Source organism: Drosophila kikkawai, chromosome X (genome assembly GCF_030179895.1).
Source record: "Drosophila kikkawai strain 14028-0561.14 chromosome X, DkikHiC1v2, whole genome shotgun sequence".
Taxonomy (NCBI): Eukaryota; Metazoa; Arthropoda; class Insecta; order Diptera; family Drosophilidae; genus Drosophila; species Drosophila kikkawai.
In genome coordinates, this window is record NC_091733.1 from 27,481,699 (window position 1) to 27,508,234 (window position 26,536).

Here is a 26,536-nt window from a genome sequence, read left to right on the forward strand (position 1 = left end):
ATTTAATTTATTTATAATATTTTCCAAAACGCTTCAAGGTAAACCCTATAAAGCTGGTAAGTAATATAAATAAATTAAAATTTAAATTAAATAGATTAAGTTTTAAGATTATTATTTTTTAATAAATCAAGAGAACTTTCTAATCGAGTTTTGTATTTTTTTTAATTTAATTTTATTTATTTATAATATTTCCCAACGTGAAAAGCTGTTTAATATTATAAAAACAATTAAAATAAACTTGATTAAATTTCCAGATAATATATATTTTTTTTTTTTAATCAAGAGAACTTTGTAATCGAGTTGTTTTTTTTTAAATTAAATTTAATTTATTTATAATATTTCCCAGCTCTACAAGGTTACCCTTTTAAAGCTGTTAAATCTTTTAAATAAATTAAAATTAAATTGATTAATTTTTCCAAAAAACCCAAATAAAGCCCGAAAAAACCACAAGCCTTGGGCTTAGTTTTCATACTTAGTTTAATCAAGGTCAAAGCTCATTTCGTAGTTTATTTAAACGGAATTCAAATTACAAGATTTAACTGGATAAACAATGCCACATGACATGATAAATCTTGTTTGCTCTACTTTTTACTTCCCTTTCAGCCAGAGATATTTCTTAATTTCTTGCCACTCTCCTTTGACTTTCGTTATGTACATTTAAATTTAACTTATAAAGTGCCTAATTTGGCATTAAAAAAAAAAGGAAATGTAAATATTTTGAGGAAGCTTCTGTTGTGTTTAAAATCACGACGACTTACATACAAATCACTCAGTCAGCAGTGGAGACATTTGCCGTATTATTCTCGAGGCACTGCCAAATGGTCTTGGCCGCGGGTCGATCCTCGCTGAGAGCATTTGTGCACAGATAGAACAGCTCCACGATGCAATTATAGTCGTCGCTGAGCTGGAAGGCCACGGGTAGAGGCGGTCGCGTGCCATAAGCAGATTGTAGATTGTTCAGTGAAAAGTCAGAGACATCAGACTCGTCATCAGCATCTTCTTCTGATTGCTCCTCTGGCATCTCGGTGTCGGAATAATTAAGCTGCTTGCCCTGCAGCTTGTCGTGATCATCGGTCAAGTTGTGGGAATTCTCCAGCTCCTCGCCCAGCGCTGCATCCAGTTCTAGGGTATGTGGCGGCACCAATGCCAGGGTTTCGTATATAACCAGGCCAAAGCTGAAGATATCCGCTTTGCTGTCAATTATACCCACCTCGTCAATGACCTCCGGTGCAGACCAAAGCCTAGTTCCTTAAATAGGTTTCTCCATGAACACAATTTCCCTCTTTCGCCACAGGTTTCCCCCTTCAGGAAAATACTTACCCACATAGTTAAGCTCGGGATTCTTGTCCATATTCACCTCGCCGTTCTCGTCTAGCGGCAGAGATACACCGAAATCGCAGAGCTTGCATATCTCAAATTCTCCCTTGACCAGAACATTGAAGGACTTGAGGTCACCGTGCAACAGGCGGGCCTCATTGTGCAGGAAATCCAAGGCCATGGCTATGTCCATGATTATTTTCAGTGTGTTCTTTGGCGGCAGCGGCCCCAGATCCTCATCGTGACGCTCCTCGAGAATGGAGCCCAGCGATGTGGTGCATAGTTCCAGAGCTAATGTGTCCACGCCCTCGGCGGTGGAGACCACGCCACGGAATCCAACGATATTTGGATGCTGCAGCTTTCTGAAATTACAATTTGCGTTGTTAAATGGAATTTCTAGGGTAAAGGTTGGGAGGGTGGAGTTGAGGCTAAATTTTGGGGGATCATTTTGAAGAAAACTTCAGGGGGTCAATGTGCTCCTTGCCCATCCTTGGATGCAGTCTGTGTCTGTCGCAGGAGGAACTTAAGCACCCGCTACGCATGCACACTAGGGTGATTCATATTTTTTAATATTTATTAATTTTTTTAATTTTTAATTATTAATATTTATTATTTTTAATTCCATTCTTTTGGGAAGACACCCTATGATTTGATATTGACCCACAAACCGAATCACCCTATGGCACACGCAGCATCAAGCCACCAGGAACAACGCATTGCGACACACACACAAGCACAAACACGCACACAAACACACACACAAGCACAAACACGCAAACACCCACGTACAGGAGGCGGCACACGCACACCAACAGGCGCTTTCCTGTGCGTCGACTGGAATATATAGGCCAGCCGCAGCGCCAACTGACATGGACTTACCGCAGGATCTCGGCCTCGTAGACAATCCGCTTGTTGAACAGAGGATCCTTCCTGATCCGGGGATTCTGGGTGATCCGCTTAACCGCCCACGGCGAGCGGATCTGTCCTTGGCGCGGCGAACGGTCCAAACGATAAACGCTGACGCCGGTGCCATGGCCCAGCAGCGTCTTCAGCATCGGTGACGGCGGTATGCAAATGGAGGTGCTGCTGTTCTGTACATTCTTCAGGTGCAGGTCGCGCAGCTTTCGGCGCGGTGTCTCCATTTGTTTTCTAATTTAATTCAATTCAATTGACGGGTGAAATCTTGTTGAAAAGCGACGCGCAAAACCTCACCAAGTATTTTAAACACAGCAAACGGTCACATTGGTGTGGTCGCCAGATTTACCGCTTATAATGACCTAATGAGGGGCTTTTTCCCTCCACAGCCGCTGGTCACACTGCGTACCAGTTGGGAGGCGGGAAAAAATAAAATTTCAAATTAAAAACACATTTCCAAACTGTAATTAACATTTAAAAATTAGTGTTCAAAATTTAAGGAGAATAATTTTATTAAATCACCGAAAAAATACTCACCCTAAACTGTTATAAACTTATTCCAATAATTACACAAACCGCTTTCTTTTCATTCAGTTTTTTTTTTTTTTTAAATTTATTTATTATTTTCTCACGGAGGGTTTTTTAGATAAAAACAAAAAATGGGAAGCTGGGTAGTCGAAATACAACACATTACATTTTTCATTATTAACAGCATATAAAAATATCGCACATATTTGTTGTTTGTATATTGTGTATAATAGATTATTAAATGCTAAAAACAGTTGGGCGGAGTCACTGTTATACTGGCCTAAGTGGAACAGCGCGCATAACAGTGGCAAGGCTCAAGTGTTATACAGAAGCTGTTAATGGCAAAGCGTTTCAATTCGATCCTGTATAGTGGATACATATACATATATAAAGTACAGTTTCAACAGTATAACAGTTATTAGGCTTGAGCGTGTGCGTGTTTTGTATAACAGTTAGCATTGTGTGTGTGTCTGTCTTAAAACTTAAATCGCCTTTGAGCAATACATTTTCGTATAATTATTTATATAACTTTATATTTTTATTGCATTTTGTTTTTTTTTTACTTTACAAGTTAGACTTTTTCTCGTCAATACAAAAAATGTGTACCCTTAGCATGGTTAATTATTGTTCATGAAATGGGGTGAAACGATAAATAATAAATTAGATTTAAGCACTAACATGGAATACGTTTATCGTTAATCTATATAATTATGGAATATATATTATATATATATGTATATAAAAAAATATGTAAACCACAATTTACCTAATACAAGTTCTTTTCGTTCCTTTGTCGTTTGTCTTTTGTTTTTGTTTTTGTGGGTGGGTTATCCCCTTTCCTTTCCTCAGATTCTTCTTTCGCTCAGCTTCATGGCACAATTTTCATTTCTCCTCTCTTTCTCTCTCTCTCTCTATATCTTTCTCTTCCTTTTCATTGAGGTCCTGTCTGTTATATTACCCGCCTAATCAATTATTTAGGTAATACATAAACCGGGCCTTATAGTGGCTTTAAAAAGTAATTGCTTAGCAGTTTAGTTGAGTTCTCGTTAGGTTAGCAGATAAGTTAGTCGGAACAGTAGTAGTCGCTGTTATATAATACCCTGTAATCTTAAATACTATAATTATTCGCTTGGTTTCTATACAATTTGTTATGTAAATATTGCAACTTGTTGAATTTTACTTGCTTAACAGGCACTTAACCTTCGCTATAACGGTAATCATCAGCTTAAGCCTAAAAAAAAAATATTTGAAAAAAAATAAACACTTTATAGAGAGCTGGGTATAACAGTTTTCGTTGGGCTTATTGAGCATTTCTGTTATATTTAGCTGCCTCTCTCTTTTTTCTTTTTTTGACAGTTTTTTTTAAAACTGTCGTCGATTTCGTTATTCGTAATTGCTTAATGGAATCTTGTAGCTTTTATTTTTGTAATTGATCGGTAATCCAAGTGTCGATTATTCGCTTTTCTTTCGCTATTCGTTTGTTCTTTTTTCGTAGTGGGTTTCTTGATTTGTTTTGTTGGAATGTTTTCAGTTTGTTTAGGGGGGAAAAGGGCGTGCTGCATGTGCGCTTTTTAACAGTGCAACTGTTTTGAATTGTCCGGCTTCCTGTGGGAAAAGTTAAATGGTAAAGAACACAAGCAAATTTTATTTAAATAAGAAATATCGATAGATAAAATTCCTATAATAATAATATTAAAAATCTATGATGTAAATCCATCTAATTTAAATGATTTTCGATTAAGATTTTAATTGATTTATATGTATTTTAACAAAAATATATAAAAATCGATATATTTAAATGATTAAAATACAAATATCGATAAATAAAAGAAACAATAAATAATAATAAAATAATAATAGAAAAAAAATAACAATAAAATAAATAACAAACAAAAACACAATAACATGAAAAATCTATGATCTAAATAATTTAAATAATTTTCGTTTTCGATTAAAAAATCGATTTACTTGTAAATTTAAAAAAAATTATATATATATGTAATCGAAAATCTATTTATTCAAATTATTTTAATACAAATATCAATATATAAAATTTATATAAAACAAAACGAAAAATCTACGATCCATATTTATAATAATTATAATTTAAGTTATATCAATTTTCGATATAAATCGATTATAATCGATGTAGTTTAAAAAATAAAATATATATTCATAAAAAATCAAAGTATTTCCAGCTCTCCTGCTAAGTATATATGTATATATTATGCCTTAAGACTTACCACAGCCTTTTTACATGAGCTCCCTGAGTGGAGGAACAGCTTCCCGAGCTGCCCCAGTATTTCCGCTAGCTAGCAACGCGTATTGAAATGCGTACGCACAGGCGGCGGTGGTGCTGCTCTTCGTCTCCTCTCACCCGTCGCCGGATTTGTTGCTGCTCCTCCAGTTGCACTAGACCGATGGACACCATTACTGGCTCCCTGGGAGGCACTGCCGCTGCCGTTGGCTGCCTCTTCCCGAAGCTTTTGCTTCTGATCCGTGAGTCGAGCGCCCAGGCGATGCACTTTCTCCGGACTGAGAATGTTCAGGCGTGTTGTTCTCGAGGATTGCTGCTGCTGTTGCTGTTGAGTTGCAGTCACTGGATAGAAGCAAAGTTTAGACTAGAAATTAACCCAAAAATAAAGCTCTTCTTACCATTGGTCAGTCGCTGGGCCGTGGCGGCGGTATGCCTCTGCGCCAGATGCTTGCTGGGCGATCCCGGCCTGCTGCTGCTCCTGGTGGGCGAGGAGGTGTTGCTATTGCTGTTGGCGGTTGTCCGACTGGAGGTTGGCTTCAGTGGCTTCCCCTTGCTGTTGCTGGCCGGCGGCAGGCGGTGATTGCTACTGCCGATTCGCTGTGGCGTTGTCGGGGTATGCGTGGGCGGGGGTATGGGCAAAGTGAGCCTGTGCTTTTTGGGCAGCCAGTCTGGAGCGTTGGGCGGCAGGAAGAGTGCCTGAGGTTGGCTACTGCTTGGATTGCTTACCGACACGGTTTTTGTTGTCGTTGTTGTTGTTGTTGTGCCTGCCTTGCTTCTTTTGGGCGCCGGTGCTGGCTTGGTAGCCAAATGCTCTAGGGACTCGGCCTGCTGGAGCTTTTGCTTATCCATAGCTTCTACCGCTGGCGGATTGCGACGGCCAAAGATCGGCGTTTGATTGATGCGCTGGGTGCGTGGCGGTGGAGGCGGCGGACAATTGTGGCCACCATTCAGGGCGGCGGCCTCATGCTCTAGGCGCTGGAACATCTTCAAGGCCACCGGCGGTGTCTTGAAGAAGTTGCGCATGGTGTGTTGCGTCTGACTGAGGTTCCGTCTGCTCTCCTCCTCCAGTTGCTCGAACATGCTGCGGCATTGATGCAAACGGTTGCGCATATCCTCGATGGCCAGGCGGTGGGGGGAAGGAGTCGTGTCCACCATTTCCAGTTTGTGTGAAGGCTTCTGCTGCTCCTCCACCTTCTCCTCCACCACCTCCTCCTCCTGTTGAGCTACTGCCGGCTGACTGTTGACCTCCAGGTAATTCAAGCTGGTGTCGCAGCTGGAATCCACATCGGAATAGGTATTCAAGTCGCGCACATCCTGCAGCTGCAGCTCACCACCTGGCCGCAGATCCACCAGGTAGCCCCTTTCCCCAAAGGGCCGGCATTTGCGCAAAGCCTGCTTCAAAGCCCGCTCCTTGGACTCCGTTTCGGGTGTGAGGGTGCGTCTTTGCTCCTGGGCACCCAGAAAACGCTGGCGACGACGCGCCCGCATGCTATCTCTCAGTCTTTCGCCGCTCGGCGAGAAATCCTTCCCCAAATGCGGTGATTTTGGTATATCCTGCGGCCGTATCACCAGATTTTCCTTCTCCGTCTCCGTTTCCGTAGACTTTTCCTCTTCCTGGAGAGGTTCACTTACCAACTGATCCAGATTGTCCAAACTGCGCTGTGAGGTGGGCGACAAGGCATCCTCGGAGCTGGCATAGCACTCCTGGAAGTTCTCAATCTCATGGAGCAGCCGTTCCGGCGGCACACGCTCCACGGCCAAGTGTTCGCCCAGCCGCTGCAGCCACATGTGCAGGGTCTCAAAGGAGGGTCTTAGATCCGGATTGAGGTCGCAGCAGACAAAGGCCACTTTGACAAAGGCCTCCGGGCACGAGTGGCAGAACTTTTCGCGGAACTCCTGCTGATTCAGGCTAAAGTCCGAGTTGCGTGGCATGTAGTCCGGGTCAGCCTCCACGCGTCCAATGATCTGTGAACCCAGAAAGTTGAAAACATAACCAGGAGGAGAGGCTCTTTCCTCGCTACACACTCACCTCACACAACATGATGCCAAAGGAGAACACATCCACCTTCTCGTCGTACTTGAGACCCTTCATCATCTCGGGTGCCATCCAGTAGGGATTGCCCACCACGGTGTAGCGCTGCCTGCGCTGCCGGCTCTTGCTGCGCCTTAGGGTGCCGCCCGGTGACATGGCCGCATCGCTGCCAGCACCAGATCCATAGCCGCCGCCAGCCGGCGTTCCCTGGCCACTGGAGGAGGAGGAGGATGCAGGCATACCACCAGGTAATCGCGGTGCATCCACACTGCGTGCCAGACCAAAATCCGCCACTATAACCGAACGATCCTCGCGCACCAAACAATTCATAGAGTTGAGATCTCGATGGATAATGTTCATCGAATGGAGGTAGCTCATCCCGCAGGCAATGTCCCTGGCCAGGCATACCCGTTGCGACCAGGTTAGAATCTGGGCGGAATCGTGTATTAGCTCCTTGAGGCAGCCGCCAGCCACATATTCGGTGACCATGTGCAGCTTCTTCTCCTTGTAGAGCACACCGATGAACTTGAGGACATGCCGATGGTCGAGCAATCGCAGGACGGCCACTTCTTTGATGAAATTCTTCTGGGCCTCCTCGTCCGCCCGATGGAGTTCCTTGAGAACCATCACCTCGCCACTCTGCCGATGGGTGACCTTGAATACCTTGCCAAAGAAGCCCTCGCCTAACTTCTCGCCAATGACCAAGTCGGAGGCACGAAAGATTCGCTGTGGCTTCTGGACAACGCGACAGGATTGCGTCCTGGACAGATCGTAGAGCTGCGGATGCGCCGATTGCTGTTGCGCCTGATGCTGTTCGTCGAGCAGCTTGGACAGACTGGAGCAGCGTTCCTTCTCTTTTAGCTGCGTCATGGCAGCCGCTGCCACGGGTATGGTGGTGGCCGAGGCATTGCTAGCCTGTCGCAGCTTACGCGCCTTGGTGCCCTGATTGGGTTCACCATTGGGTGTCTTATACAAACGCTCGCGGCCACCAACTTCCACACTGGAGGCCGAGGTGCTCAGTGGCAGGATCAAGGTGGAGGCGGAACAGGCTCGCTGTATATCCGCCTGGCTGCAGGAGCGGCACACCTGCACCGGATCATGCTCCACGGTCAGCTGTAGCATCTTTTCATTGCTGCGTATCAGCTTGTCGATTTGCTCCACCGAAGAATCACTCACAGGTGTTCCATTCACCTCCAGGATGCGGTCGCCAATGTGCAGGTTGGTTAGATTGACATCGATCCTTGGGAGGATAGAGGATAGAGTAGGGTCAGGGGGTTAATTGGGGGAGCTTGGATCTGGTATTTAGGTAATCATTTTAATGGAGAGGTTACCTATAGGAGGCACCACAGCACTGCTCCGCCATCGAGGTCAGCCAGAGGAAGAATTTGCAGAACAAGCTGCTTCCAAATTCATTTTTTTGTTTTTTTTTTTTTATGTTAGTAAGCATGTTTTTAGGGGGGGGGAATGCAGAAAGAGGAGGCGCCAGTGGAGAGCCACCAGCGGGATTAGTAGATGAAACAGAGACTTGAAGAGGAGCGGGTCAACGTTAAGGGAGAGCTTTCCCAGCTACCTCAAGGGGATTCAGGGTATAAACATAATGAAGAATGAGGAGTTCACTGTTAATATTAATACTTACTCCGTTATCCGAACAGTGGGACAGCCATCGTCCAGCGCTACACCATCCACCCGCAGTCCCGGAGTCGCATCCTTGGGTATCTCCACCAACCTAATGGAATGCATCGGCTTGCCGGCCGTCGTGATCCTTGCCTTGGCATCTGCCGGCTGGCAAGATCGCTTCCCATAGCACTGGCCACAGTAGAGCTTGGATCGCTCAACCAAGGCATACGATTCACCCTCGCCAATAAAGGATCCGCAGGCGGCACAGCAAAAGCACTCAGGATGAAACTTATGCTCACCGGCCACCATGACAGGACCCGTAATGACGGCCGTGCACTGCTGGCAGGCATCGCCGAACCGGGCATAGTAATCCTCGCGACAATAGAGCAAACCCTCGCGCTCAAAGTACCAGTTGTGCAGGTGACCCTCGCACACGGAGCAGCGGAAGCAGTCACAGTGCCACTGCTGACCCAGGGCCATTACAATGGGCTCCTCGGGATGCGGCAGCAACTGGCCACGACAGTGGGCGCATAGTGAGGCTCCAGGACCTGGTCCTGCTTTGGTTCCTGCTCGCCCTCCTCCGCCATTCGGCCGAAGGCGTTGCTGATGATACATGGAATGTTTTGTTTCCATTTCTATTTCCTTTTTTGTTGTGGAATCGGCCAAGATTAAGTTATAACTGTGGAAAATGGAGCAATGAAGGGGGATTAGCGAATGACGGAGTAGGCATTAAATATAGCAAATATATCATAGACTTGAAGGGTGGAGCAACAGGAGTATCTCATAATATTTATATAAAGAAACTGAGCACATAATGTAACTTATCTCGTATCATAAATAACAAACGTCGGTTACAGATGGAATAAAGTGTCAGCAAGCTGATTTCTATAATTTATCAATCAATATCCTTGTTTCAATTTGCATATTTCAATAGCTAATGACAGCTATAGGATATATCTGATGTAAATTAAACAAAAGATTTATCGATTTATATAGTATTATCCCGCTTTAATTATTTTTTTGTATTCTATTGTTTTCTTAAAGCTTTTTTTTAAACACTCTGCCAAAAGGAAAAACAATAAAATTTAAGTATTTATATAACCTAACTCATGTATGTATATAAAATACGTAAGTCGGAAGTTGATTGGACACACCATATCGCCACGATATAGATTACGATCCTGAGTCAGCTTTACCTTCGCTGGAATGCGTCTTAACTTGCCAATCGATGATTGCAATAATTAAATATAAACTAATGAACAAATGTATTTTGTAAATATAAATTATATAAATAAATAGTAAACTATCAGATACAAATGGTTTCTAAGTAATTAAGACAAAATTTCCGTAGAGCCTGAATCTTCTTAGATCTTGGTTAAATCTTAGAATCTTAGGTCTTAGAATCTTAGATCTTGGTTAAAATGTAAAAATATCATAACTCGGCAAAAAATGCATTAATTTCAATTCGATAAACTGTTCTGAGCTAGTTTTTCTAAGGTTTATAAATCTATGTACTTTATTTAAAATTTTTAAAAATTAAAATTTTTTTCAAATTTCGGCACTTTTAACGATGTTACCCCTTATAACATTTTTAAAAAATTGGCCATTTTATTTTTCTTGCAGATATGCCTAGATCGACTCAGGTGTTGATGCTGATCAAGAATATATATATGATTTATGGGGTCGAAAATGACTTCTTCACTGTTTTAGAAGTTTCTGATTGAAATTGTAATACCCTGCAAGGGTATTAAAAAGGGGAGGGCATGGAGCAGCCATGGGCGCTGCAGCGCTAACTGTAGTTGTTGTGCTTACCTTCCCCCGCTCCTGCCCCCGTAAACGCCAGGGCAATGACGAATGCGCCATCAAAACACACACTCACACTACCGGCCTAAGCACAATGGGCAGGTGGGAAAGAATTCATCAATTCTATAAACATTTAATTGGTGTAGCTATTGTTTCTAAGGCTTTAATTATTATTTTTTTTTTTTTAATTTAATAGTTTTTTAAAGCATTAACAAGCCAACCTTATGTTAATTGACTAATCGCTTTTATAGTTACTGCGTTTAATCAACTGTAACTAACAACAATTTATGTTAATTAATCCAATTAATGCGCAAAAGCAGCCCAAATTCAAGCACATTTCATTTGTTTAGTTTATGAGAGAAAAACTCCCAAATGTACCCACTGTGCGGCCGCTCAGCGCTTACACACACACACACGAGTACTCGTACAGGTGCTCACGCTTACTCATACAAACACAGCAAAAACACACTGCCCGAAAATGTGAGTGGGGGAACGGGAACAACAACGACATTAGCAATGCCCCAAAGCAGCTCCAACAGCAACAACAATAGCAACAACTGGTCTGTTGTACAATAAAAAAAATAAAGCAAATACAGCGCGCATACACACACACACTTACATAATTGCTCGTTTGTATTTGCTGTTGACTTAACGCACATTGTACATTTGTTGGGTTTTCTGGGAAAATAAAAACGATTCCCGCCGCCACACAATTTACGCCATGCGATTTGCCGAAAATAATTAAATACGCGCACAGCAAAACTGGCAAGGGCCGAAACCGAACTCAAACAATAAACAAAAAATTCATTTGTTTAAAAAAAACAAAAATGAAACTAGCGTTGGGGCACTAGAGATGAGCGTTACTGGGGCCCCCAACCTGTTACTTGGTCATGCAGTCAATCGATAGTCACCTCACGGGTTGGTATTTTTTCTTGGTGTTATCGAAATTAAGACGCTAGAGGGCGCTTTTAAATTTGAAATTAATTTTATTTTCATTTAAAAAATTAAAGTTTTTTAATTTGAGTTTTTTTTTTTAAATAATTTTAAATGTTTGTTTGATTATGACAATGAAATACTGGTTTTATAACAAAAACAATACTGTCTTCAGCGTCTATTTTATTGTAAACTTATCCTTACCATTTTTTTTTTTGTCATTTGAAAAAAATAAAAAAAGAGGTGAAAACAAAAACAATCTCAACTAAATTTAGAGGGAATTATCATCATCATCATCAACAATTTGCCTAAAATCGCTTAGCCTTGGGCGGTGTTTGTCCTGCCGCTGGAACTGCTGCTGCCCCCCACTGTCGCCGGCGCTTCACCGGGCGCAGACTGCTGCTGCTCCTTGACGGCCACCGCCTCCTCCACGGCATCTACCTGCTCCAGGATTTCACGCCTTTCCTGCTGGCGCACTAGCTCAAAGTATAGGCCGCGCTTGACCATCAGCTCGTCATGTTTGCCGGTCTGAAAAAATAACAAAAAAATATGGAAATTAAAATAAATAATTTTAAATTGATTTCCAAAAAACTCTTACCTCCACCACACGTCCCTGGTCAAGGACCACTATCAAATCCGCATTTCGTATCGTCGACAGCCGGTGAGCTATCACCAATGTCGTCCTATTCTGCACCGCCGTGTCCAAAGCCCGCTGCACCTCCGCCTCGCTGGTGGCATCCAAGGCGCTCGTCGCCTCGTCCAGTATCAGGATGCGCGGATTCTTTAACAAAGCTCGGGCTATGGCAATGCGTTGCCGTTGACCACCGCTCAACTGGGTGCCACGCTCGCCCACATGCGTGGCATAGCCCTCGGGCAAGGCGGTCACAAAGTCATGGGACTGCGACAGGCGTGACGCAGCAAAGACATCATCCTCGCTGGAATCCGGCTTGCCATAACGAATATTCTCCAGAATGGAGGTACCAAAAAGCACCGGTTGCTGTTCAATGAAGCCCAAAACATTGGCACGCAGCCAATAAGGTGAAATGTCCGAGAGTTTGTAGCCATCGAGCTTGATGTTGCCCGCAGTGGGTTCATAGAAACGTTCCACCAGCGAGGCTATTGTGGATTTTCCTGAGCCACTGGCTCCCACCAGGGCCACTGTCTGGCCCGGGCGGAGCGTGAGGCTAAAGTCCTTGAGCACCACCTGAAATGAAACACAAAAGATAAGAGATTTCTTTAAAGGCAGAGAGATTCCTCTTGCCACTCACATGATCCGGTCGCATGGGATAGGCAAAGGAGACATTCTCGAAACGAATCTCGCCATGTAGCCGCTCCTGCGGTATCACATAACCCCGCAGCAGCTCCACCTGCGGCTGCAGCGAAAGGAACTCAAAGACCCGACTCCCAGCAGTCATGCCCCTGATCATGGTTCCGAGGAGTATAGAACCCTGGGCCAGGGATCGTTGCACACCCTGCGAGGCCACCAGGAAGGCCATTAAAGCACCCGGCGACAAACTCTCCGTGGACATTAGATGGCCGCCCATAAACAGGGTGGACAGCACCAAAGTATTGAGGAAGAAGTTTGTGAGTCCCTGGAAGATGGCAATCCCATAGCCCAGTTCCTGGGCTAGTTTAGCTGCCTCGTTGGTCTCCGTCTCGAACAGCTGCATCTCGCGGTATTCGCAGGCACTGGAACGCACTGTTCGTATGTTGGCCAGCGCCTCCTCGCACACACCCGTGGCCCTTTCCGCCTGGGCCTGTGAGCTTTTGCTCAGTGAACGCAGTTTCCTGCCCAGATAGGACATAAACATGACCACACAGGGAACACTGGCCAGGGCTATGGCCGCCATGTGTGGCGATATCATAAAGAGGGATATACTGCCGCCAATAAGCTGGGCGGCACTCCTCAAACCCTGGGCCACAAACTGCTTGAACGAGGTCTTAAAGTCTTGGACATCGGCGGTCAAACGATTGACCAGCTCACCCGTACGATTGTCATCAAAGAAGGCAATGTCCTGGACAACAATCTGCTTAAACAGATCCTGCCGCATCTTGGCCGCCATCTGCTCACCGACGCGGCTCAGCAGGTAAATGTACATGAAGGTGAAGCCCGACTGGAGCATATACAGGCTCAACAGGTTGCTGGCCGGCTTGCTAACATCCTTCACAAAGGAGTTGTTGATGGGATCCGTCACATAGGTGTTGGCATAACGGGCCAGCGTGTTGACCAGGTCGCCGAGCAGGTTTGGTATGCGTATATTGATATAGGCCACTATCAGGGCGGCCTGAGGGAGGAGGAGGAGGAGGAGGAGTAAGTAAACCAGTGATTGGAATAGCTCTTGGCTTTGTAAGGCAAACTACTCACGCATACGGCACCGATCAGCTCCCAGAGATGTGGCTCCAGATACGACCATAATCGCAGCCAGTCAAACTTCTCCTTGTCCTGATCCTCCTCCAGCGGTTCTTTTCTTACTGCCAACCGGCTGCCTTCGCAGTGAACAATGTGCCCTCGTCCTGCCCACCAGGAGCGGGCGCCCAGTCCCAGGGTGAGACTACCGCCGCCCCACAGAAGGAGGCGTGTGGTGTGCAGCAGGCGAGTGGCAGGAATACCAGCGGGCGTTGTGGACGTTGCTCCTGCCTTGGCATTCGTACCTCGGAGGTGCTGTCTCATCAGGCGGGCGGCATTCTGGAGGCGTGGCAGTGGCTGCTGCGTGGGCTGGAGCAGGTGGCGACTGAGGGAGAGAGAGAGCCGTTGGAATGATGACATAACCGGGAGAGAGAGAGGCGAAGGCGAGGCGCGGGCCAGGGTCAGGTGCGTGGTTAGCATCATCCTCACCTGAACAGGTCGCTGCTGCGACCGCAGTTGGACACGAGTAGGCGCAGCATCGGGGGCTTCTCCTCTCTCGTCTCGCGTGGCTGGCAAATAACAACAACAACAACAACAAAAAGGAAAAACGCAAGCGCTAAGGCATCAGAGCGGTGTTTTTGTTTTTGTTCGCCGTTGTTTGGCTGGCGCGGCAGTGTGACCAGACCTTGAACTTTTTCAGCCAAAACAATCATTGCAATTTCGATTAATCTATCGATTACAATGTGAAAAAATACTAAAAACTGTTTACCTCTCGCTCGCTCTCTTGAAGTTTCTGCACAAATTTTAAATTATAGAAAAAATTCAATGTTTCAACCTTTTTTTGTACGAATTATGCTTTTAATTATTGTCTAGCTTATAATAGATTATATTCTACTGCGAGTCGCTGGAACTAGAGCTGGAGCTGTCGGTGGACATGACCTCCACATCGTCCTGGGCCCGAGTTTCCAGGGCCACAGTGTTCCCCGATGCGCCCATGGTCATGTGTAGTTCACCAAGATTCCAGTTGAATTGATTTTGGAAGGCATTCGGCACTTCGCCGCCCGCCCCACTACCACTGCCGCTACCAGCGCTGCCGGACAGAGATCGTTGCTGCTCGGAGGGAATCCCACTGTTTTGATGCGTGGCAGGTCCTCCATTGATATTCTGCTCGGATTTGCCCAGCAGACCGTTTCTCATCTCAATGTCCGTGGGATATGGTCGTCGTAGGTCTCCAATGCACCAGGTTAAGGGAGCACTGACCGCATTTGCGGAACTAATCCGATGGGCATACTTGATTAGCTCCTCGGAGGAAACCGGTCGCTTGTTGGCCTGATTTATGCTGGCCAGCTTCTGGCGAGCCTGGAATATGGCTGTGGATAGGATGAGCTCGGCATCCTTCAGTGACTTTTGTAGCTTCTGTATTTCACGGTCCTGATTCGTGTGGGACAAGTTATAATGACAAACTGTAAACCACTACAAAATAAGATGAGAACTTACATGCACCTCCACCTTGGCCCGCAACTTGTCCATGGCCTCCTCCACTTTGGCCTGCTCTTCCGCCAGCTCTAGCATTTTCCGAAACTCCTCATCTTTGGCCACCAGCAAGTCCAACAGATCCACCAACTCTGTACTGGATACCTTCTGGTGGGCCTGCTCGATCAGCTCCTTGGCTATTATCTCGATGTCGTCGATTAGGAGGAGCAGGCGCTCCTTGGTGCTCAGGTGAAAGGACATTATTTCGCTAATTTGCAGACTTTTATGCCGGTTTGCAATTTTATTTTCATTTACAAGCTGTCAAGAAGTCGATAGAAAGTTATCGATTGTTAAAAATGCTCACAAAGTAAAACCTTATCGATAGCTAGTATCGATTGGTTTTCATCGCCTTTGGCTCATCTCTATCTACCTTCTCAGGAAATTCGACCATTTTGCTAAACTTTGCAAATTCATTTTGCATTTTTAAGGCAGGGAAAACTTATTAGCAGAGAGCCAGGATGGAGGTCGATGATGAAGAGTACGAGGTGCCCTCCAGCAGCAACAAGGGCGAGAAGAAGCGCTTCGAGGTGAAGAAGGTAAGTTTGGTTGAGTGAGGCCCCGCACACAGTCAGCGTTTTTTTTTTCCGGCGGTCATTGCCTTGAGGGAAATTTCATTGATCCGATCTCTTTGTCTCTCTCCCTCTCCCCTGCTTGCATTTCTGGAACTCTTTTCATCCTGGCCTCGTTCAGTGGAATGCCGTGGCTCTCTGGGCCTGGGGTAAGTACCAAGTAGCTACCAAAGCCACTGCCTAACAGCAACACTTCCTAACGCTCCGCCGTATCCCTAGACATTGTCGTGGACAATTGCGCCATTTGCAGGAACCACATCATGGATCTGTGCATCGAGTGCCAGGCCAACCAGGCCTCCGCCACCAGCGAGGAGTGCACCGTGGCCTGGGGCGTCTGCAACCATGCCTTCCACTTTCACTGCATTTCCCGTTGGCTAAAGACGCGTCAGGTCTGTCCCCTGGATAACCGCGAGTGGGACTTCCAGAAGTATGGTCACTAGACGGGAGTCACGGGAACGATGATGCACCACCATGCGATGCATGCCACAACCCTATAAAAAATACCTTCTTAGATCTTAAGCGAGCACGGGAGAGAGCTACACATGGCGGCTGAAGTTGCTTTCCCGGAAAAACCACACACACAAAAAAACAACAACAAGAACAACAGGAAACCTTTTTGTAACGCTACGGAATAAACAAAAAAAAATGTACAAGTTGGAGAAGTGAAGCGTAATTTCAGGAGTCATTTTTACTGGGGAAAAGGGAAATTTTGGTAATTATTTTTCTTGTTTTTCTTGAAGATTAAGCAAGTAACTACTTCCAAGGTTCAACAAACAAAAAAGAAAGTAGTTAGCTAAGCATAAATAAATATTAAATTTTAATCAAGTAACTTTAAGGAAAATTAAAAAAAAAAATTAAGAATACATATATAGAGCAAATAGTTTGAGGCAAAAAATATATATTTTAAAATATTAATCTAAAAATTTGTTAATTATTTTTAATTTTTTTTCAAAAATTTAAATGAAGGAGTCATTTCCGACCCCATAAATCATATATTCTTGATCAGCATTAACAGCCGAGTCCATCTAGCCTTGTTTGCCAAAAAAAAAATGTACCCATTTTTTCAAAATTTGATAAGGGGTTACATCATTAAAATTATGAAAAATTGAAAAAAATTTTAATTTTAAAATATTTTCAATAAAGTATGCAGTTTTTTTAATAATACAAAAACTAACTTAGAACAACTTTCCGAATTGAAATTAATTAATTTTTAGCTGAGTTATAGATTTTTTTAATTTAAAATTTTTTCCCAAAAATTATTTAAAAAAAAACACTTTTTCAAAATTCTATAATGCTTAAATTTAAAAAAAAAAACGTAGGGGAAAAAAACACTAATAATAAAAATAAAAATTAATTTAATTATTTAAATTAAAATAAAAATAAATTGAATTATTCAAATTAAAATAAAAAGTAATTTAATTATTTAAATTAAAATAAAAATAAATTGAATTATTTAAATAAAAATTTATTTAATTATTTAAATTAAAATATAAAATAAAGTTAATTATTTTAATTAAAATAAAAATTAATTTAATTATTTAAATTAAAATATAAAATAAATTTAATTATTTAAATTAAAATAAAAATTAATTTAAATATTTAAAGAAAAAAAATGTAATTATTTGAATTAAAAAAAAAATAAACAATGAAAATAAATATAATAAAAAGAACTCTTAAAAACACAAAAGCAAAAGCTCTGTGATGATGATCTGCTGAAAAGCCTTGATAGAAACGTGAAACTCGGTGTGGAGTGCAAATGCAAAAGAAAACGAACATGCATTTTGCAAAAGAAAACTTAATTTTCTTGTTTAGTTTATTTATGAATGTTGTTGTTGTCGGCTGCTGCAGTGTCTCTTAGGAAATAATACACAGTAGTTACACAGTATGAATATAAAGTATATATAATATATATGCATATCCGAATATGATTTATGTATAATTATACAACTAAACTAATTTACAATTAAAACTTAGATGGTAAACACAAAAAAATAAACTAAAAATAAATCATAATTAAAAAAAAAAAAAGAAATTTATATATCGTAATAAAAACAAAATCGTATTCATGATATATTTATCGTGATGGGTGTGTGTGTGTGTGTGAGCAGGATGAATGGATAGATGATGATAGACCCCCTATGAATCCTTTCGACTTTTCCTTTTCTTTCTTTCTCTTTTTTCTTTCCCTTTTCAGAATATATTTCCCATCATTAGTTGTATTTGCTTTTTATTATTATTTCTCTCTCAACTTGTTGTAATTCTTTTTCGCCTTTTTTTGTATATACAATTATATTTTCGGGTTTATTGTGTTTTTAGCTTTCTTCCCTCTGCATTTATTTATATATATTTTGTTGTGTTTATATAATTACTTAAAATTGAGTTGTTGATTTTATATATTGCTGTTGTTGTTGTTTCTGGTTTTGCTGGTTGCTGCGCTATATGGTTGGCTCTTGTGGGACTTTCTAAAGTATATCCTTCATATATATATATCGATCTGTATTTTTTTGTAAATATATATATATTTATATATATATATATATATATAAGGTTTATAAAGTTAACATTAAGGTTGGTAAGGCGTCTAAAACCGCTGCTAATTGCATTTGTTTTTGTGTTTTTCTCTTGCATGGCTTTTATTTATTTTTGTTTTTTATTATTTGTTTATTTACTTTATTTTATTATTTAAATTATGGTTGAATGGCTCCTCCTCCTGCTCCACCGTTGTGTCTCCCTCTGTCTCAACAGTACATGATTTGTATGCGATTTAATTCTATTCTTAGCTTTTTAACTATCAAGTTGCCGCTGCTGTGGTGGCTCCTTTTCCGCTTCCTTCGGTTGCTGCTGCTGTTGCTACTTTTATGCTTTAAATCTTCTCCAACTTTATCTGCAAAAAGAAAAGCACACACACACACACAAACACGCACGCACACACACACACACACACACACACACACAACATAGACAACACACAATGAGAGAGAAAATAGAAGAAAGCAAAGAAAGAAAGAAAGGTTATCATCAGATATATATAAAAATATATCCAAAATGTGGCATATATATCCTGCTTTCCTGCTCTTCTGCTTGCCTTCCTCAAGGGGTTTATATAGGGGATCTATAGCTAATATATATGTTCTTGTGTGTGTGTGCTAAGGCTAAGGTCTAGGGGGCTTAGTCTAGGGGGGGGGATGGTAGCTACAGGTCAGCAGCAGAGGCAACGCAACACGCCAGCAGTGCAACAAGGCTCCTCCTCCTTGGCCTTCTTTTCCTTCTCCATCTCCCTTGTTGTGTTGCTCTTCACCTGCTTCTCTTCCTGCTCCTGCTGCTCCTCTTCCTGCTCCTGCTGCTGCTCCTCTTCCACTCCTCCTCCTCCTCTTCCTCCTCCTCCTTCCTTGAGCTTAGTCAATTTGCTTGGAGATCAGTCGTTGGTTATTTCTGGCCATGATGATGATTGTTGTTAAGATGAGTTGTGGATGTTGAAGTGGCCACCACCACACCTCCTCCTACTCCTCCGCTGGACTTTATCTGTTGCTGTGCCGCCGGCTGCTGCTGCTGGAGGCTAGCAAAGCTAGTGGGCGCCAACAGGGCACAAGTGCCAAATGTATGCTTGGGCATGCTCAGGAATCCTCCAGCTCCTGTGGCTGCTGTTCCTGCTCCTGAACCACTGCTACTGCTAACTATGGCCTGTCCCTGGCCGGGACTCGAGGTGCTGGCAAACTTGCCCAACTGGTAATAGTGCAACGCATAGGACTCCTCGCGCTGCTGCTGCTTGCTCCCGTTGGGAAAGTAGCTATTGCTGTTGGTGGTCGACGTGCAGGCCGATTGAAAGGAGCTGGTGGTGGTGGAGGATGGCGATTGGGCAGCGGTGGCATTGGCTGGAACAACACTGGACGAATCCACGGCCTCTACAGAAGATGTGTTGGTGCTGGTGCTGGCGGCACTGTTGCTGCTGGTTGTCTGCGAGGAGGTATTAACCGTCAGGCTGGTGCTGCTGGCATAAGAGGCATTGAAGGACTCATCATCGCCGCCGCCACTGCTATTGAGCTCATCAACGGTGCCCTCTGATCCAGCTGCTGCTGCTGGTGGTGTTACTACTGCTGCTGGTGGAATGTCTATGGTGTGGGACTCGTTGCCAAAGATCAAGCGGAGTCGCTTCTTTTGCGGTGTGCCGTACACAACACTGTTGCTGGGAGCCGGCGATCTCCGCTGGCAGCTCCTGCTCCTACTGCGCTGTTTTTTTCTTTGCTTTTTGGCCAGCGGCTCGTAGTGTGGCGGCTCTGGTTCTTCCTCTTCAGGTGCTTTTTTTTGTTCCTCTACTTGACTCTGCTCCTGCTCCTCCTCCTCTTCATCTTCTTGCTCCTCCTCTGTATCTTCTTCCTCCTCCTCCTCCTCTGTATCTTCTTCCTCCTCGTCATCATCGTTGCCATGCTCCGAGATGCCCTCCATCCGCAATATCTCATACTCAATGCCATTGGAGCTACTGCTGCTGGTTAGATTCAATGCTCCTCCACCATCCGTTGATGCTCTGCCTGCAGCAGTTCCTTCTGCTCCAGCTCCTCCTTGCAGACCTGCTCCTCCTCCTCCACCTCCACTCGCTGCTGCTGCTGTTGCCCCACTGCGGCCCAAGACGCTGCCATTGTGCCGCATCGAGTGACGATGATCGTTGCTCAAACTCGTTCCCAACTCAATAACTTCGTCCAGAATGGGCGAACGCTTCATGCGCAAGGTAAGCTTTAGCCTGCGCTCCGGCGTCTTTAGCAGGGGTTCCAAGTTGGCAGTGGCAAGGGGAGCAGCTTCTCCAGCATTAGATCTCTTTCGTTGGCTATTAGAGGCTCCACGATCGCCGCCCGCCGCCGCCGCTGTTGTTCCCAAGGCATCACAGTGTATACTTTGGGCTGCTGCCAAAGCGGCCGCCCGGCGACTGCGCTTCTGCTTGACGAGGGGTATGGCTCCTTCCTGCTGCTGCTGCTGTTGCTCCTTGGGAGGATCGAAGCTGGCCAAAAGGTTCTTTTTATAGGCGGGACTGTGGCTGCGACTGCGACGCGTTGCCTGCTGCTGCTGCTGTTGCTGTTGCTGCTCTGAGGATGTGGCTGAGGTTGAGGATGTGGACGAGGCCTCACTTGGTGCTGGCTTCTTTGATTTAACACTAAGTCTACCGCTAAGATTAGAATTATGGTTAATTCTACTGCTATTAGTACTATTATGATTATTACAATTTGTAATCGTTGCTTTGTTGTTGCTGCTGCTGCTGTTGGTTGCCATGTTATTGTTTTGGGCAGTGGCTAATCTGGCTCCCAATCCTCCTCCTCCAGCAGCACTCGCTCTTCCCGCACTGTTACGCGTCACACGCTTCTCCTGCTGCTGCTGCTGCGGCTGCTGTTGCTCCTCCTCCGAAAGTATAAACATTTTGCGCTGCTGCTGCTCCCGCTCCCTTTCTCGCTTCTTTTTTTGGTGCTGCTGCTCGCTGGCATCGCTGCTCTCGCTATCCGTTTGCTTCTCCTTCTGCCGCTCGCTGCGTCTCAGCTGGCGTTGCTGTCGCATCTTGAGCAAAGCTGCAATTTCCGCGGGCTTGCAACGTGGCACCAGGACCATCAGTGATGTGCTCGTAACGGGAGGCGGCACCACCACCACCTCATCGGTGGAGGCTGTGGAAATGCTGCTGCTGGTGCTATTCACACGCATCGATTTGCGCAGGCTGCTGGAGCGACCGCTGTTGCTGCCATTCACTTCGGAGCCTGCTCCGCTGGCCACGCCTGCTGTTGCTGTTGTGGTTGCTCCTGTTCCTGTACCGCCGCCTCCCGTTCCTCCTGGCTTTTGCATGGCCATCTGCTGCACGGCTGCCGTGGCCTCGGCCCCGGTGCTAGCATGCTGGCCATGATTGTGCTGCTGATGGTGGTGATGATGATGATGATGGTGGTGGTGGAAATGATGCTGGTGATGATGATGCTGCTGCTGATACGCAGCATTGGCCATTATCATTTCGGCATCATACTTGGTCATGCCTTTTTGGCGCAGCTCCTTCATTGTCAGCGGGGAGACAACCACATTCGTTGGCAACTTTTTCTCTAGAAGAGAGACGGCGGCAGTGGCCTCCTTGCCTTGATGAGATGGTAACGTTAAAGCGGAGCCAGTAACTGGAGGTAAAGCAGGTGCCGCCGCTGCTGCGGCTGCTGCAGTTGCTCCTCCTCCACCACCACCATTCGTGGTGCTGCTGCTACTCTCGCTGGTGCCAGTGGAATCATTCGTGTTGCTATTACTGTTCGAGGTGCTATTGGTGGAATTGGCACGGCTCTTGATGCGATTAATACGATTATCCGTTTCACGGAGACGATAGCCACCGCCATTGCCGGCACCACCGGTGCCCAAACCGAGACCCAATCCTAGGCCCGAGCTAAGACCAAGCATTAGGCCATCCTCCTTGCCGGCAAAGGCACCCATATGCCGTCGCTCGCATGTCTCGCACTCACAGTAACGATTTGAATCACCAAAAAAGTCCTCGCCATAGAAGCAGGTTATCTCCTCGCCCACCTCAATGTCGCGCAGCACTTTAACGCAGGCAGTGTCACGTCCGGTGGCCAAAAATTTGCAATTGGCACGACAATCATGATTGATGTAGGCAGCCGGTCCTAGCCACAGCTGGGCACAGTTCTTTCGGCAGCTATACATCACCGAGAAATCATTCTTGCCCGAATGCAATAAAGCCGCTTCCTCGGATTCGGTCAGCTCAGCGATGCAGCCCACTAGGCATTCGATTTTGTCATTCTTTGACCAGCGCTTCGTTGAGCTTATCTTGGCGCCGCGCTGCTCCTCCAGCGAGTAACGATAGCAGGCCTCAATCGCAAAGCCGCTGTCCTTGTCAAAGACCCGCAGATAACGAACGATCTAAAAGGGATAAGGAATAATAGATATTATAAGTTTATTGCCTCAATAAAATCATCATTCTGATACTCACATGATCGTGCAACCGCTTGGTGGCTATCTTGTTCTTATTCTTGAGGTGGCGCGGTATCCAGGGGCCATCGTAGATCCGCTGTATGGCCACATCATAGTTCTGCGTGTGTATAAAATCATCAACAATGGCTTTTAACTGCTGCGTATCCACTTTAAGCGGCCGGAAGCGTATGTTCATCTTGTGGGTTTGGAAACCAAGATGCGGATCAAGGATCAGCGATGTGGCCAGATCATCGTTCTCGGATAGTTCGCGCGGCGACATTCCGGTGGATTGGGACAGACGACTGACGGCGCTGCCGTTGCTATGGCAGCCATTAAGAACACCTGCTGATGATGATGATGATGATCCTCCCGAACCTGTAGCCGATCCAGCGGTTCCTCCATTCGAGTGATGATGGTGATGCGTCTGCTGATAGTGGGCATGATGGGGATGCTGCTGCTGGTGCGGATTCGAATGCGGCGGCGGCGGTTGCTGTTGATGCTGCTGCTGCTGCTGCTGCGCGGATGGTGGTGCTGCTGGTGGTGGCGGAACATGACCTTTGTGGGACATTGACGACAACAGAGCTGCCGCTGCCGCTGACGCCGCCGTCGCCGTGGGATTTGTATTGGGATTGGGGCTGGGGTTGTTGGCTAGTGAAGACGTTGCGCTGGTGGTTATACTGCTGCTGGCCGAGGAGGCTGCTGTGGAGCCGCTGGAGCTGCTGCTATTGTTGTTGTTGCTTGTAAATCTGCTGCCAGTTTCACCGCGACGCGTGTGATTCGAGCCGACGACCATTCTGCAGGACAGTCTGAAAGTGGTAAAAAAAAAAATTAGGATTAATGAGATTTTCAATTTTTTTTATTTTTAATTTTATTTTTAGATTTAGTAATTGGTTAAAAAAATTAATTAAAATTAAAAATTAATAAAAATTTTTAAACATAAAGAAAACCTTAACAAAATATTTTTTTAATTTTAAAATTCTCCATTTGGCAAATTATCAGCTGTTTTTTTTTTTTTTTTTGTTGATTCTTCTTATTCCTAGCATCTGGCAACGCCATCTGTTCTTGGGTTACATGGTTCAAAGCGAGATAGCTAGAGTGCTAGAGAAAGAGAGCATATGTTTTGCAGCAGGACTAGGACAAGTGCAAAGTATTTGCAGCACTTACACACACACACACATACACACACTTCCTCTCTCTCGTTCACTCACTGCCCCGAAATACAGGCTAGTTTTGCAGAAATTATTAATCTACAGTTGTGTCAAGTCAAGGGGGTGGCAAAAAACAGCTGTTTTGGCACTAATCACATTGTACAACACCTCAGCTTTTACTTATCTCTTTCTGACACACACAAAATAATATGATTATTATTATTTTTTTATTTTTACGCATACAGCTTCAGCGGGGAGCGAAAGAGCGAGGGAGAGGTGTAACTGCTTGCTTGCTGATGGGGTCGTCGACAGACAACGCTCTCGTTCTCTCTCAGTCTCGTTCTGGCTCTCTCCCACTCCAGACAAGTCTCGCACACACACACGTGCAAAAAAAAATCAATTAACTTGGCAAGCACATGTGTAACAATAAAAAAAAAAGACCATATCGATCCACGAAAATCCTGCACTTATTCCAGATATTCCACCCGCACACACACACTTACGAGGCCAACTAAAAGTATTGAACATTATTGCTATGCCGCTCGCTCACTCAATGTCCATCGCTTGTGTTTGCAAAGGCAACCAAAAACAAAAGCCAAAACGAAGAAAAAAAGGAAAGGAACAAAATGCGGACACAACAAAAAAAACGTATTATCGATTTGCATGCGCAGCGATCAGCAATTTGCAATTTTGCATGTTCTTGTCCGCCTTTCCGATTCGCGAGAAGCTGCGCGGCGTGGCGGCGTTACAATATAACTGTGACTGGGCGACGTCACAGTTATCGCTGCTCCACGCCGACGCCAAACTCTTTTTCGTTTTAGCTTTAGCTTTAATTTCGGTTTTAGTTTCAGCTTCTTTCGCCGTCACCTCTTGGTTTGTGTACAAAAGTCAGTTTGGCAGAAGTAATCAGATCATGGGATAGCATAAAAGAAGACTTATAGCAGGGGGGAGAGCAGTGGGTGGCAGCTAGGCAAGTGTGCGAACTTTGTTGGAAATTGATATTTGTTGCTGCCCGAATTGTTCTGAATGGATTTCGATTGCAAATTACTCTCAGCTGTTTACAACGCACACACACACATGTATACACGCAAACGCACACGCACCCATATGCACGAGCGAGAGAGCAGCATATGCGCAGTGAGAATAGGTGAGCAGCTGAAAAAGGGTTGCCAAATGTCTGGGAATCGGCTTTATAATTATTAGTATCTTTATAGACTGGTGACTGCTACAAAAAACAGAATCACAAGTTTATTAGAACACAAAAAAAAAAATTAAACAAGCCACATATAAGTTTCACGCTTCTTGGAACAATAGCTGGCAGCTTTCGGCACCTTGCCAACCCTGGACGAACATTTGCAGCGCTCGTTACATGGGAACGAAAAATGGCGGCGCCTGTTACACACTCTCGCACCAACACACGGCACACAATCACACTCACACTCTGATATGTTTATACTTCTTGATTTTCTTTTGCACTTATTCGATTGTTTTAAACATTTACCTTAAATGAATTATTCACTAAGGCGCTACTGGCTGCTGCTTCTCGGCTCCCCACTCCTCTCCTATCTCTCTCTGTCGCTCCAATGTATGATGCTTTGTCCACTTCGTCTGTGTGCGTGCGTCTTTTTCAGCTTTTTGTTGAGACATACACACACCAACACACTCACAACAAACGGCACGTACACGGGCTTGTTTAATGTTGTTGCTGGATTGGATTGGATGGTTTAGCTTTGGCTTCGTATCCAAAATATATCACAGTGGGCCGTAGCTGATGCTGGAGCGCGTGCTGGTGGGCTTGGAGTCGTCCCGGCTGCTGCTAACGTTGTTGTTGCTGGCGACTCCGGTGCGGTGGCAAATCATTTTAACGCCTTTGTTCCCAAAACATCAAAACGCCGTCGTCCATAGCTCTCTTCGCTCGCTCTTTACCTCTCTCCTGGCTCTCCTGCTAGAAGCTGCAGCCACCACACGTCTGTGTATGTGGATTTGTGGACGCACACACACGCACGTCCGGATACATATATTCCTTCGCAGCGGCGACGTCGACGCGTTTGTACGTGCGTACGTGTGTATGTATGTATGCCTTTTTCTTGCCTCTTCTCCACGCCTCGCTTCACCTGGCAGAAACTACTTAATTCTCGCGTCTACCGCTGGCGACGTCTCGTGGAGGCAGCGCGCCTGTGTCCCTGCATTTGTGGAGCCTGCGTTGATTAAATTAGCAAAGTGAGCTCGACTTGGGGCGCTGCGATCTGCTTTTTTCGCGTTGATTTTCCGCGATATTCCGAAAATCCGTTTTTTTTTTCGCCACCCGATAGAGCTGACAAACCGAACAATTGATGGCGCTATCGATAACAACAGTGGCTTCAGCCAGCCGGTATCTATCGATGGTTTTCTGACAAGGGCGATAACATCGCGCAATTCTGTATTTCTTGATTATTTAATTAAAAATTCACTAATATTATAAATGGAAAAATAAATACAAATAATATTCAAGGGCGGCCATTTGGTAAAGGCCAAAAATTACTTTTATTTCTATTAAGGTAGAGCTTAGCATGGTTCCGCACCTTTTGTTCAATGTTCCTTACTATTTTTGTCATTCTACCAATCTAG

The 26,536-nt window shown here is 44.7% G+C and overlaps 6 protein-coding genes across 12 annotated transcripts; 1 reads left to right on the forward strand and 5 right to left on the reverse strand.

The window, feature by feature from the left end:
- Positions 1-459: 459 nt before the first annotated feature.
- Positions 460-2,554, reverse strand: LOC108076119 (lymphokine-activated killer T-cell-originated protein kinase). 2 transcript variants are annotated; one of them, XM_070287936.1, is made up of 4 exons: positions 2,197-2,554; positions 1,321-1,679; positions 759-1,248; positions 460-679 (listed from the first exon to the last, which is right to left on the reverse strand). In XM_070287936.1, the coding sequence occupies exons 1-3, from the start codon at positions 2,457-2,459 to the stop codon at positions 770-772; spliced, it is 1,101 nt and encodes a 366-aa protein (XP_070144037.1). In that variant the 5' UTR covers positions 2,460-2,554; the 3' UTR covers positions 460-679; positions 759-769. The 2 variants fall into 2 exon arrangements, with proteins under 2 accessions (XP_070144037.1, XP_070144036.1); XM_070287935.1 differs by having other exon boundaries at positions 460-1,248.
- Positions 2,555-2,826: 272 nt separating this feature from the next.
- On the reverse strand, positions 2,827-11,332 carry LIMK1 (LIM domain kinase 1). 3 transcript variants are annotated; one of them, XM_070287934.1, is made up of 7 exons: positions 11,127-11,332; positions 8,686-9,345; positions 8,381-8,446; positions 7,047-8,289; positions 5,416-6,982; positions 5,004-5,359; positions 2,827-4,365 (listed from the first exon to the last, which is right to left on the reverse strand). In XM_070287934.1, exons 2-6 carry the CDS (start codon positions 9,297-9,299, stop codon positions 5,073-5,075), a joined length of 3,777 nt encoding a protein of 1,258 aa, XP_070144035.1. In that variant the 5' UTR covers positions 9,300-9,345; positions 11,127-11,332; the 3' UTR covers positions 2,827-4,365; positions 5,004-5,072. The 3 variants fall into 3 exon arrangements, with proteins under 3 accessions (XP_070144035.1, XP_017024260.1, XP_017024261.1); XM_017168771.3 differs by having other exon boundaries at positions 11,089-11,332; XM_017168772.3 differs by lacking the exon at positions 8,381-8,446 and having other exon boundaries at positions 11,089-11,332.
- A 240-nt stretch (positions 11,333-11,572) lies between these two features.
- LOC108076104 (mitochondrial potassium channel ATP-binding subunit) lies at positions 11,573-14,439 on the reverse strand. Its single transcript, XM_017168828.3, has 5 exons — positions 14,239-14,439; positions 13,768-14,134; positions 12,671-13,687; positions 12,001-12,606; positions 11,573-11,930 (listed from the first exon to the last, which is right to left on the reverse strand). The coding sequence occupies exons 1-5, from the start codon at positions 14,286-14,288 to the stop codon at positions 11,721-11,723; spliced, it is 2,250 nt and encodes a 749-aa protein (XP_017024317.1). The 5' UTR covers positions 14,289-14,439; the 3' UTR covers positions 11,573-11,720.
- Positions 14,440-14,598: 159 nt separating this feature from the next.
- On the reverse strand, positions 14,599-15,564 carry MED4 (mediator complex subunit 4). The gene is made up of 2 exons (XM_017168672.3): positions 15,247-15,564; positions 14,599-15,180 (listed from the first exon to the last, which is right to left on the reverse strand). Exons 1-2 carry the CDS (start codon positions 15,481-15,483, stop codon positions 14,641-14,643), a joined length of 777 nt encoding a protein of 258 aa, XP_017024161.1. The 5' UTR covers positions 15,484-15,564; the 3' UTR covers positions 14,599-14,640.
- A 67-nt stretch (positions 15,565-15,631) lies between these two features.
- Roc1a (Regulator of cullins 1a) lies at positions 15,632-16,524 on the forward strand. Its single transcript, XM_017168663.3, has 3 exons — positions 15,632-15,818; positions 15,973-16,000; positions 16,071-16,524. Exons 1-3 carry the CDS (start codon positions 15,741-15,743, stop codon positions 16,289-16,291), a joined length of 327 nt encoding a protein of 108 aa, XP_017024152.1. The 5' UTR covers positions 15,632-15,740; the 3' UTR covers positions 16,292-16,524.
- Positions 16,525-17,726: 1,202 nt separating this feature from the next.
- Positions 17,727-26,353, reverse strand: Hmt4-20 (Histone methyltransferase 4-20). Of its 4 annotated transcripts, none has more exons than XM_070288731.1 (4): positions 25,431-26,353; positions 22,801-23,587; positions 21,062-22,730; positions 17,727-18,735 (listed from the first exon to the last, which is right to left on the reverse strand). In XM_070288731.1, exons 2-4 carry the CDS (start codon positions 23,572-23,574, stop codon positions 18,590-18,592), a joined length of 2,589 nt encoding a protein of 862 aa, XP_070144832.1. In that variant the 5' UTR covers positions 23,575-23,587; positions 25,431-26,353; the 3' UTR covers positions 17,727-18,589. The 4 variants fall into 4 exon arrangements, with proteins under 4 accessions (XP_070144832.1, XP_017024243.2, XP_017024244.2 ...); XM_070288730.1 differs by lacking the exon at positions 17,727-18,735 and adding an exon at positions 20,461-21,006 and having other exon boundaries at positions 25,431-26,352; XM_017168754.3 differs by having other exon boundaries at positions 18,599-22,730; positions 25,431-26,349.
- Between the last annotated feature and the right edge of the window lie 183 nt (positions 26,354-26,536).

What these genes read in the sequence shown, in the direction of transcription:
- MED4 (XM_017168672.3), bottom strand. Translation starts at nt 15,483, where the DNA reads ATGTCCTTTCACCTGAGCACCAAGGAGCGCCTGCTCCTCCTAATCGAC. An exon ending in GGGCCAAGGTGGAGGTGCAT is followed by an intron (nt 15,181 to 15,246) that starts GTAAGTTCTCAT and finishes CACACGAATCAG; the next exon opens with GACCGTGAAATACAGAAGCT.
- Roc1a (XM_017168663.3), top strand. Translation starts at nt 15,741, where the DNA reads ATGGAGGTCGATGATGAAGAGTACGAGGTGCCCTCCAGCAGCAACAAG. An exon ending in AGCGCTTCGAGGTGAAGAAG is followed by an intron (nt 15,819 to 15,972) that starts GTAAGTTTGGTT and finishes GGCCTCGTTCAG; the next exon opens with TGGAATGCCGTGGCTCTCTG. An exon ending in CGTGGCTCTCTGGGCCTGGG is followed by an intron (nt 16,001 to 16,070) that starts GTAAGTACCAAG and finishes CCGTATCCCTAG; the next exon opens with ACATTGTCGTGGACAATTGC.
- LIMK1 (XM_070287934.1), bottom strand. Translation starts at nt 9,299, where the DNA reads ATGGAAACAAAACATTCCATGTATCATCAGCAACGCCTTCGGCCGAAT. An exon ending in TTGGCATCATGTTGTGTGAG is followed by an intron (nt 6,983 to 7,046) that starts GTGAGTGTGTAG and finishes CTGGGTTCACAG; the next exon opens with ATCATTGGACGCGTGGAGGC. An exon ending in GGCCCAGCGACTGACCAATG is followed by an intron (nt 5,360 to 5,415) that starts GTAAGAAGAGCT and finishes GCTTCTATCCAG; the next exon opens with TGACTGCAACTCAACAGCAA.
- Hmt4-20 (XM_017168754.3), bottom strand. Translation starts at nt 23,574, where the DNA reads ATGGTCGTCGGCTCGAATCACACGCGTCGCGGTGAAACTGGCAGCAGA. An exon ending in CCAAGCGGTTGCACGATCAT is followed by an intron (nt 22,731 to 22,800) that starts GTGAGTATCAGA and finishes TATCCCTTTTAG; the next exon opens with ATCGTTCGTTATCTGCGGGT.
- LOC108076119 (XM_070287936.1), bottom strand. Translation starts at nt 2,459, where the DNA reads ATGGAGACACCGCGCCGAAAGCTGCGCGACCTGCACCTGAAGAATGTA. An exon ending in TACGAGGCCGAGATCCTGCG is followed by an intron (nt 1,680 to 2,196) that starts GTAAGTCCATGT and finishes TTGTAATTTCAG; the next exon opens with AAAGCTGCAGCATCCAAATA. An exon ending in TCCCGAGCTTAACTATGTGG is followed by an intron (nt 1,249 to 1,320) that starts GTAAGTATTTTC and finishes AACCTATTTAAG; the next exon opens with GAACTAGGCTTTGGTCTGCA.
- LOC108076104 (XM_017168828.3), bottom strand. Translation starts at nt 14,288, where the DNA reads ATGCTGCGCCTACTCGTGTCCAACTGCGGTCGCAGCAGCGACCTGTTC. An exon ending in AGCTGATCGGTGCCGTATGC is followed by an intron (nt 13,688 to 13,767) that starts GTGAGTAGTTTG and finishes CTCCTCCCTCAG; the next exon opens with GCCGCCCTGATAGTGGCCTA. An exon ending in ACCAGGGACGTGTGGTGGAG is followed by an intron (nt 11,931 to 12,000) that starts GTAAGAGTTTTT and finishes TTATTTTTTCAG; the next exon opens with ACCGGCAAACATGACGAGCT.